General features: G+C 39.3%; 2 protein-coding genes across 5 annotated transcripts; both read right to left on the bottom strand.

Annotated features, from left to right (window-relative positions):
• Positions 1-232: 232 nt before the first annotated feature.
• On the bottom strand, positions 233-7,448 carry LOC116265644 (probable protein phosphatase 2C 52). 4 transcript variants are annotated; one of them, XM_031646420.2, is made up of 10 exons: positions 7,106-7,448; positions 6,029-6,128; positions 5,457-5,741; positions 4,209-4,336; positions 3,987-4,085; positions 3,700-3,858; positions 1,681-1,767; positions 1,490-1,581; positions 765-839; positions 233-611 (listed from the first exon to the last, which is right to left on the bottom strand). In XM_031646420.2, exons 3-10 carry the CDS (start codon positions 5,714-5,716, stop codon positions 456-458), a joined length of 1,056 nt encoding a protein of 351 aa, XP_031502280.1. In that variant the 5' UTR covers positions 5,717-5,741; positions 6,029-6,128; positions 7,106-7,448; the 3' UTR covers positions 233-455. The 4 variants fall into 4 exon arrangements, with proteins under 4 accessions (XP_031502280.1, XP_031502271.1, XP_031502254.1 ...); XM_031646411.2 differs by having other exon boundaries at positions 5,457-5,736; XM_031646394.2 differs by lacking the exon at positions 6,029-6,128 and having other exon boundaries at positions 7,106-7,447.
• Positions 7,449-9,291: 1,843 nt separating this feature from the next.
• LOC126409694 (uncharacterized) lies at positions 9,292-10,245 on the bottom strand. The gene is made up of 2 exons (XM_050075571.1): positions 9,618-10,245; positions 9,292-9,334 (listed from the first exon to the last, which is right to left on the bottom strand). Exons 1-2 carry the CDS (start codon positions 9,973-9,975, stop codon positions 9,327-9,329), a joined length of 366 nt encoding a protein of 121 aa, XP_049931528.1. The 5' UTR covers positions 9,976-10,245; the 3' UTR covers positions 9,292-9,326.
• Positions 10,246-10,574: the final 329 nt, after the last annotated feature.

Here is a 10,574-nt window from a genome sequence, read left to right as displayed (position 1 = left end):
CAAATTTTATTACTCATTAAGAAAAAGAACAAAGGGTGCTTGTGCTTTGTCTATCTGAACGCCAAAGCCAAAACCACTACGCGAAAACCCTTCCTCGCCCTAATTGAAAGGTGCCCACCAAAATCCAGGCGTAAACTTTCATTATCCTACAAAGTTACATGCTTCCAAGAGGTAAAAGAACACAGCCGCATTTGTAACGCAATCCCAAGTAAAGCAGAACCGAAAAGAAGGGTGGGAATCAAAAGTTTTCATATACCAAAAAATATATCCAAAATGGGGTTCAAAAATCCAACCCAAGTTCATGATCTTGCAAGGGGCTCCACAAGCGCCACCGAAGCAAGATCTGAGCGATCGCACCTACTTCTAATTTTAATAAAAACTCACTCCTGCTCTCAAGGACACAAAAGCATGTCAGCTGAGCCACGCGATCCATGCAGGAACAGCGCCAGAAAGCACTATTCAGAACAAACGGGATCATCTGGTGCATCATGGTGAAATCTGACAACCACACACGTGATGTTATCTGCACTCCCTCGCGTAAACGCAGTCTCTGTCAATTTTCGAGCCGCTTGCTCCGGCTCCTCAATTGTCCTCACCAGCGACACAGCATCCTATTCAGGGACAAGCAACCAATCATATGAGAAAAAGAGAGAGAGAGAGCTTGTCAGCTACCCAAAGATTAGCCGAGGCAGAAAAATTCAAATTAAGGTCTTGGACCCTATAACCATGAATGCATAAAGCAGCGGACAGGAAGGTAACTTCACCTCGTTTGGAACTACATCCCACAATCCATCGCTAGCGATCACCAGAAATTCCAACTCCTTGTCAACCTCTTCTTCCTGCATCAATACTATCAGTCACTGCCAATCTCGACACAGACACTCGCTTAAGATAGCAATAAACAATCGCTGCAACGGAAAAACATCACATCACACAGTCTAGTGTATATCTCAAAACTACAAAAGATAATTTAAAAGAGAATAAGCACAGTGATTCAATCTTTCCACAAGTGTTCATGTGCGTGTTTGTCTGTGGAGGAAAACGTACACATGCTAAATTATTAGACAATTTGCTTTTCTTGAAACTTTAGCGAAAACGCTCTCTGACTGTACTACGTAGAGGAGAAAGTAATCAATATTTTCAACAGTATTCTAGCACTTTCCTTGGGAGTACAACTTGACAAGATGCAGTTTACATGGCCTAATAAAGCTTGATAACCAGGTCCAAACAGTAAATTGGATGGGCCCCTCCAAGGGGAAAAGCCTGAATAAGCAAAGTTCGAAGAGATGAACAATCGAAATCAGGGATAGTCTTAAGTATAATTCAAGCAAAAGTTCATTTTCTCCTATTTACTGCTTATTTGCAATTTTCCAGTTCGGACTTGGGAAATCCTGCTATGGAACTGCACAAGAAAACATAGAATACGATCCCCTTTTTTGACATTGAGCATAAAAGAAGGTAAGGAATAAGGTAAACGCATCATATTAACCTGGATCTCAGGCTCCGCAACAACAAATTGTTTCAATAGACGGTTACCAAATGCACGAGACATTGCCAGAACACCTCCAACCCTCCATGTACCTATGGAACAAAATGGCAAGGTTTGAAACCTTTTCACATCCCAAGGCAAATTGTACAAGGATTCCAGATAAATTTTAGAGCACGCCATTCAAAGCCTACCTGCCCACAGGACAACTCCTCCAGCATTTTCAATTCTTTTGCGCTCATCACTTCTATTTGGCTTATGGTCCTCAGAAAGAGGAATTGCTGCAAAGAACAACAGAACTTCTCAGATAAATGAACAAGACAGTTATCAAATACTGAAAATTTTCCCCTCACTAAGGGATCTTCTCTTAATCAAACTTAAAATATTTGTATAGAAAAAAAAAATCAAGAAAAAGCAACACCATACATCAAAATTGGCAAATAAATGCAGTTCGCTCTCGCTCTCTCTCTCTCACTCTCTCTCTTATGTTCAACTTTACAGTCTTCGGGTTTGTACTAGCTACAAAGTAATTCTCAAACCGAAGGTATTCTCCTAATTGTATTGCTAGATCCAACGGGTCAATTTTGCCGGCATTATTACTAACTAATCATATCAAGGAATAAAAAAACTTCTGATAAGGGAGCCGTTGGTCAATAAGAATCATTATGAGAGGCGTGCCCAAATGAGAAAAAAGATACATCTCTGAAATACCCTTATGAGTAATGGGTATTTACAAGAATGATAGCACGGTCATTGTACAGGTCGGATTGGATTCATATCCAGATCCAAACAACAAATAATAGCCACATAATAAACGGTGCTTATTTGATTAACAGATTCTCACACATTTATAGTTTTACCAAAAAAAAAAAAACTACGGCTAATTTTGTGCAAGCAAATTGGAGCCTTCCTGGCCTTTCCAGTAAGGGCTCAAGTCTGTTAAAAATAAAAAATTAAACGTTAACAATTGAGTTAATTAAAGACTCCAAGGAGCAAGTCATACATAACAAAAAATTATTACTAGTGAAAGTGGGAGTAATTTAACTGATCCATTTTTATTATTTCCAATGAAAGTATGCATGATGTAGTAGTACATAATTATTGTTTTCTTGTGTTACACAATCCATGCCTGTTCCATATAGAGAATCCTAATTTTTTTTTGCTCTGTATTTTTCTTATTTTGATTATTTTTGTGTATTTTTAATACTAAAAATTAAATTTGTAACTTCTTTGTATGTACTTATCAGTCTTATCTAACTGCGGACTGGGTCATGTTACAGATTTTACAAGATTGTACTCATCAATAACCTAACAACAGCAGCTGACTCGCAAAATAACTGAAGAGGTTATTAGATCAAAGGGAAGCATTAGTAGGATATGCTAGTAGAGATGGTTAAGCATAACTGAGTTCAACCTTCGTTTGGTTCTGCATATAGCGACTTCATCAGAGAAACAAAGTTTGTCGAGTACAAGATTTTGTGGGAAGTTGCAGATTCATGAGATGATGAGAGGCTATCTACTTCAAACTGACAAGCATATCCATGTTCCCAGCATTTTAAAATACTAATATGATATGATCTTTCGGACTTAGACAAACTTATTCACCTTCATAGAATCATACACCAAGCAATGCAATTATACTCATCCAAGGCAAACATGCAACCCTCGTTACTCACCTTATGCCATAGGAAAAACATCTGATGTTTACCAAACAAGAGAACCATGCAATTCCAGACTTGGGATTGTTCTACAATCTATATATATGCTTTGAGGAGACACTGGAAGGAGACTAACCATTGGAGTTAAGCTTCATGAAGGCAGACTTGAATTGAACACGTTAAACCTTCCAAAACGAATAGGCTAAAAGATAAGTCGATTGTGTAAGATGGACACTTTTAGAGTAGGTTGGACAACTTTCTTAGAAGAAAAGGACTACCTGCTTTGAGAAAGAATGTGAAAAAGAATAGTTGGCAAGCATTGTGACACCATTTCTACAGATTGAATAGCTGTGGCTTCAAAGAAAAGATGAGCATGCTTCTAAATGTATCAGGTATAAGGATTGCTTATCTAGCAAGAATTTGCAGGTGTAAGCTGCTTCAGATGGTAGGAAAACATATAAGAGAGAGAGAGAGAGAGAGTTTCAAGCAAGATTCAGAACACCAACCTGATAATTCTAATACCTATAATTTATTGCAAAAATAACAGAGACACACCTTTTCCTGCCTTAGATATAACCGTGCGTGAATCTCCAACATTTGCAACATATAAGTGGCTACCAACCAATACCGCTGTGGATGCTGTTGAACCATCATCCCTGAAAGTATTGCTTTCAGCTTCCAAGAACTCTGCGTCAGTCTTTTGGTAGGTCTCGCCTGCAGCCAGCAGAAAGGCAGTTAAGGAAAAAAGACAGGCTTCGGACAGTCCCTATCAAGATAGACAATCATTGCATGATAGCTTGTTTGAAAAGACACAATAATAAGGCATAAAGAATATAACACACTTATAGCCAATTTTGTGTCAGTAATGAACTGTGGGTGCTTCATTAGATTCTCGAATAGATGTTCCTTTAAATATTCAGCAGCACGAGAACCACCATGGCCTGCACAGATAAAGGGAAAGCTTAAACACTAAAGTCCAGATCGAAATTTTACGAGGAAATATGCCAGTGATAAATTGATAACCACATGAAGAAGATTAGAAATGTTAGAAAAGAAAAACCAACCATCAAAAATCCCAAATAAGCAAACAGTCTTCCCATCAATCTTGGATATTTTAACATCGTAAAAATCTTCCATGTTGATTCTCTTTCCCCTAAAACTAGAATATCCACAGCTGATGCTCCCATCTTCGCTGCAGACGCAAAAGGATCAAAAGTGAGCGTGAATGAAACAGAGTGAAGGAAAGCATACACGAAAGAAGAGATATAATTACATAAATTATATTTCCTGAAGACTATTCAAGACACGAATTAAATGGATCTAGTATTACTCTAATATCCTCGACCATATAACATGGACCATCAAAGAGATCTAATTGACTATACTTAGAAACCATTGACGACAGCTCAATGCGGCTATGAATCCCCCCTAAAAACTACTTCCTTAACCAATTAACATCTAGCCAAGGCGTTAATTGAAATCCACAAAATTGATTACGCCATCCATTTTGCCCATTTAACACTAACTTGTGCTTAAATATCATGTCTGTTCTTTCAACCAACAGATCTCATCTGCATATGCTGTGCACAACCACCACTACTTGTCAGATAGACTATGACTTTATATCCTATGATAACCAGCAAAAACGATGAGGCTGAGATCTGATTGAAAACATTAGCATTATGTGCTTGAGTGTCATGCACATTCTGCACGACCTTTGACCACTATAAGCATCAACACTGTTAAATTGCAGCAACAACTCAACCTTGATCATTTTTGGTGTGCAAGGACCACCATCCCAAAAATAGATGACCCAAGATCAGGACACTTTGTTGACATTATAGATGCATAGTATTCAGTCTACCCTCCCACATGCATATATAATATTTTATTTCTACGTGTATCCATAGGGTGAGTTTTAATTTCAAAATTTCAAACACATCTACTTTTACTCTGTCTGAAATCTAATCCACCTAAACCCTGACTTCCCTGGAGAGAAAAAATTTGTGTACAACACGTGAAATGCAAAATTTCAGAAAGACAATCAGGTTGTCTCAACAAACAGAAACTCTATGAAAAGCACGTTACGAAGATATCCAGCTTCCTGCTCAACTGGGAGCATGCTGCTAGGAAGAAGGGAAGAGAACAAGAAAACAAAACAGGTAAACAAACCTTAAGTCAAAAATACCAACTAAAACAAGCGATATAGAGGAACTTATTGTGAATTCACCTGGACAAATACTATGCCATATAAAAATAAGAGACTCAGAGAGTTAGAAACAGAAAAACTGAGAGGAATTGTAGGTTAGAACCTCTTCCACCCGCCACTTGCAAAATCACCATAAATTACATCTTCTTTCTCTGGTAGCACATTAGCTACTCCAGATTCAACTGGCTTCCCTGAATCAATCATCATTCTGAGTCCCTTAATTCTAAGAACAACAGGATGTGGATCTCCAAATCTTTCATCAAAATTCCTCCTAAAACCCCTGGTGTGAACTTGCGGCCTCAAAAAATTGATAAAATGGCCCAACGGAGCAGAGACCGTCTTTAATATGGAGTAGCATACCATCTAAATCATATGAAAATGGCCTGCACTGATGAAATAGGACTGCATCAAGAGATTCGGAACTTGCTATTGGATTTCAGTAAATAAAATAATCACAAAGCGTCAAGCCTCCAGTAAAATCAAATCACAGATGCAGTGTTTTTTTGTGTGCTAAACAAATTAAAGAAATTGACAGTTATGGAGAAAGTAGCATCCAAGAATCTGACGAGACCATGCAATGCATACAGAGGAGCGGCTATATTGGGCTCAGGGTGACACTTCTCTACCAGGCTTGAGAATGTCTGTCTGACAAAAAACAAGAGGGACCACCCTAACCTGGATCTGTGCTACCCTGTCCTGGAGGATCGCCCTGTAATGTCCACCTTGTCGAGAGAGATAGAGAGAGGCAAAAAAAGGTTTCCTCCCATGCTCTCACCTGAAATTTCCAGACAGCATTTATTCACTTACATGTAGACTTTTTGTTTTAGTATTAACTGATCTTTATTTTACTGTTGGTCCTGCCACTATTCACGCATAATATTATGGCAGCTCAGACCGCCTGGATGAGTCCAGAATGGTCTTTTGATTGAAACTAAGGATCAACTGAAAACGAAAAGAACATTCAAATCGATCTTTGAAATGAAGAAATGAACAAATTTGGAGACATTGATTTTTAAGCTTTAGAAAAAGGCTTGTGCATGGCCAATACACCATACAGAATCTGCCTGTTCGTCCTCTACAGAAAACATGTAGGCAAGACTAAAAGATTAGCATTTCTACTAAGTATGTGCATGTCATTGATGTCATCCTGTCCAGTTGACTCATATATTGTTCCTGGTTATTTCACAGTTTGATGAATGCCGTTGCCAGAGTACGTGGCCTGTTCACTGGGAGAAACAACATTAAGCCTCGGTATTAAGATGATAAATACGTCATTCAAGAGCTTCGACAACCAGCGACTTGTAATGCACCAAAATTTGTCACTCGAAAGAACGACGATTCCAGCGACACGACTGATCCAAATCTGTACAAGCGTTAAGACGCATTTATAGGCAAAGAAAGCTTGCAACTACGGCTCTCCACCATTATCGACATGAAACAAAAAGCATCCCAACCACAATATCAAAGTAAAAAGGAAAGCCACCAAATTTCCTTTTTAGAACCCACCCACGCACTATATGGGGGGAAAAAATAAAATAAAAGAAGCACATTCTAGGTCAGATCCACTAAGCACGGACTCGCAAACACAGGCACACAAAGAAACTTTCCCGAACAAAAGACCATCAATACCGATAATAAACTCCTGCTATCTTTGCTCGATTCAACAAATAACACCTAAAGCCCGGATCATCCGAAACAAGATCGCTCCGGATTAAAAAAAATAAAATAAGAAGCAAAAGCCAGGGCGCTTACGCAGAGATCCGCAAACTATTCCGGCAAAGACGATGAAACTCAAGGATCTCAGAAGCAGACGATCCGTCAAAAATCTCCGCAGAGACAATCCGAAAGCAAGATTATCCAGATGTGAGAAAGAAACAACTCTACTCCCAAGCTTCAAAAACACCGATCTTTCAAAATCATGATCGGGAAGCGTACCAATACCTCCGCGTCGAAATCGAGATCGTTGGATGATGGCGACGAGGGAAGAAAGTACAAGAGCCTCTCCCGTCAGGGACAGAGAGAAGCCGCGAGAGAGAGAGAGAGAGAGAGAGAAGGGGGGTGTGGGGGAGAGAGGGATCGTATGATTAGCGAGTGAGAACCGCCTCCCGGGGCGTCCTGTCGCGGGTGAAGAGTTGGCAGACACGTGGCATCGTTTGGATCCTAGTACTGCTTTCCTTCGTGTTTCTTTGGACTCGTCCTTCGGCGATTAAAAAGAAACGTATTTCTTTTTTTTTCCCCTTTTCTTTTCCTTAAATAAGCGAGCTTCGTAAATCTCGGGATGGCCCCTAAAAATAACGTTAGAAACTGGATTTAGCGTTAAACTAATTGAAACACCGCCAGCATCATTTTAGCATCAAGCCTTCAAAATCAGCCTGAATCGGCCGATTCAAATGGACGGGCGACTTGATCGAGCCGGATCAAAAAATTGGCAAATTGAATCGGTTGAATTCCCCTAGTTTAAGCGTTTGTTTAACTATTTTTGTGAAAAGTGTGACGCTTATTAATAGAAAATTTTAACAAGTAATTTTGTTTAGATGCTTGTTTTAAAATGGTTTGAAGATTTTTAATTTATTTCATATTTTTTTTAATTTGTTTTCTTTTCTATCGCCATTTCAAACATGTAGACTTAATAGATATGATTCACAAAGCATTCGGATTCACCGATTTATCTTTTTGCTAACCAATTTGATTCGAGAGTTTATTGCAATGGCATTGTGTAGAGCACAAAATGGTTGACAATGTTAAAACCATATAAAATTTAACCCTTTCCTTCGGAAAATATTGAAATATTATAGCTAATAAATATTTCATTCACTCAGTTCATCTTGTTCAGATAAGGAAAAAGTTGTGGTGCACGTCTAACCACAATTTGATTGAACGTCCTCGTCTGACCTGTGACTTTCTTTAACCAAAACAAAATTAATCCGAAATTTCCAAACCTTTTTGCCTCAATTTGCTGTTTAATTAACTTGAAAACCTTTGTTTACCTTATTTGGGATGTTAGAGATATGGTGTCCCATTGCCACATCGATATATGTATAATTATCTCTATTTCTTATGAAAAACTTTTACACATAATAACTTTTCTAGTGTACCATCGCCACCACATGTATAGCACGCAGAGAGGGGAAAGTCAACCTCCATCCTGTCTGCTTTAAGATATGAATGGTCCTACGATATGAATGGTCTTACGGTATACAGTTCAATTTTAATAGCACCTAACACCTATAGGAATCAAACTGACAACCCATTGTCTACACATCCATCAGTCAAACCACTTAATGTTTTGCCTTTGGACACCATTGCCAAGAACAAAACATGACCTCATATTAAGAACAAAAAGAAATTTTAAGAGTCATTTAGAAGGATGAGCACTATATTAGTGTTTTATGAATTTGCCTTAAAAGATTGGACCATGAACACTACATTAGCAGTCTATGAACATACTCCAATATATAAAGTAGATTCATGGATATAAGTTTTAAAGTTTTATGAATATTCATCAATATTTGAGATAGATTTATAAAGCACTCGTAATGAGACATGAGTTTTTATTTTTGTTTAGATAGAAGGAAAGGAAACAAAATACAGGACAAAGATAGTCAATCCCATGTTTGGTTGATCAATTAAGAAAAAGAGAACTATGGCGTGTGGCAAGGGCTTTGTTATTTGTTAGCTGCTCAGACAAAGGAATCAAGATGCCTATACTCACATCTATCAGTCTTTTTAAGGACCAACCTCTGCTAAGTAGTTAAATGTATTAGATGACAACCTGGAATAAGATCACAGAAATTTCTTAAAAGCATTCAATAACATCCCCAGATTAGAGCAAATCAACACTGAGTGGCACTGTCACAGGGATCTACTAGTTTTACTTCCTTGTAAACCATGCAAACTCGTGCAATAAGTATTGAAGTTTTGCTTAAAGGGCATGCCAACAAGAAGTTTTGCTGCAAGTGACTTCTAAAGAAGCTCAGGCATCTGCTAAGAAAGACAAATAGACAAAGGTTGAATCAGAAAGAAAACTATAAAAATGAATTCACCCACAGCAAACTAGGATCATACACACATATAGTTCATATTATAACTAGTAGCTATAACTGTTGTCACGATCCACGTTCTCACATCATAGTTTTGTGTACTACAAATTGTTTCACAAATTCAACAAAGTCGACACGAAATACTATGCCTTCCAATTTCAGACACCAAAACAGAACAAAAAAAAAGGGATGGGATGACAGGGAAATGCAAACGCAAGGTCTACCTTCAGCTGATTCAGATATACAGACATAAGAACAGATCGAACCATCGTGATATAAAACATCTCTACAAGGGTCTAGCTCCTCTTCAGGAGGTTCTGTAAGTGAAACTCGAGTAGATTCCCCAAATCCATCCTGTTGCCGTGCAGTCCATTGCAGCGACCTAACAGCTGACATCAACAGACCATAACTGGTTTGTTGTTCCCATCCCCTACACGCGTGAACCATGCCCTGCGTCTGCCGTTTTCCCTTCGTTGCCATGATTTCCTTTGTTTCATTTCTCCTCGAGATTATTGCAAGGTCATACGTTTTATAGGTTTTGAAAGTGTTCGACAAATTTTGTTTCCGTCTGTAAGCCAGCATGACGATGGCGTTTCCTGCAAGGTGGGCGGAGACGATGGCGTCTCCCGTCGCTCACGCTCGACTTTGATGGGAGGGCAGTTGATGTGAGGAAAAAGTAGTGGCGCAGAGAGGAGAGATGGGGGCGTTTACCGGCGAGAGGGGCGGATACAGTGGTTGCAGGGGCAGCGAGCATCACCTGAGGGCAGGACGGCACAGCGCGAGAAAGGGGGAAGAACGAAGAGAAGGAGTCGAAGCTGAGGAGAGAGAACGTCGAGTGGGGCAATGGCGCCCGCAGGCGGAACCCCTGTTGTTTCACGTGTGAGATGTCACGCAACATCTGAGCCGTCCAATTAAACGAAAATCGAACGGCAAGCAGGCCGTTCGTGAGATACGTGCTCAAGTAACGTTCGTTACGCCCGACTTTATATATATATATATATATATATATATATATATATATAAGCATCAAAACAGGCGCGAGCTTGGGGCACATAGGACTGCGTAAAGTTACTGTGGGCTGGAGGAAGATGGTCGCGTTTCGGTAAGATATGGCGTCTGTAATTTGGTTCGGGATGTGCTTGTTTGAATGCGTGGAACACGTTCCAGGCCCAAGGCTCCCA

This window comes from Nymphaea colorata, chromosome 1, assembly GCF_008831285.2.
Source record: "Nymphaea colorata isolate Beijing-Zhang1983 chromosome 1, ASM883128v2, whole genome shotgun sequence".
In the NCBI taxonomy this organism is placed as follows: domain Eukaryota; kingdom Viridiplantae; phylum Streptophyta; class Magnoliopsida; order Nymphaeales; family Nymphaeaceae; genus Nymphaea; species Nymphaea colorata.
Note: the sequence above shows the minus strand (reverse complement) of the source record. Positions and strands in the feature narration are given on the sequence as shown.

What these genes read in the sequence shown, in the direction of transcription:
- LOC116265644 (XM_031646420.2), bottom strand. Translation starts at nt 5,716, where the DNA reads ATGGTATGCTACTCCATATTAAAGACGGTCTCTGCTCCGTTGGGCCAT. An exon ending in TGACACAAAATTGGCTATAA is followed by an intron (nt 3,859 to 3,986) that starts GTGTGTTATATT and finishes TGCTGGCTGCAG; the next exon opens with GCGAGACCTACCAAAAGACT. An exon ending in AGGAGTTGTCCTGTGGGCAG is followed by an intron (nt 1,582 to 1,680) that starts GTAGGCTTTGAA and finishes TTTGTTCCATAG; the next exon opens with GTACATGGAGGGTTGGAGGT.
- LOC126409694 (XM_050075571.1), bottom strand. Translation starts at nt 9,975, where the DNA reads ATGCTGGCTTACAGACGGAAACAAAATTTGTCGAACACTTTCAAAACC.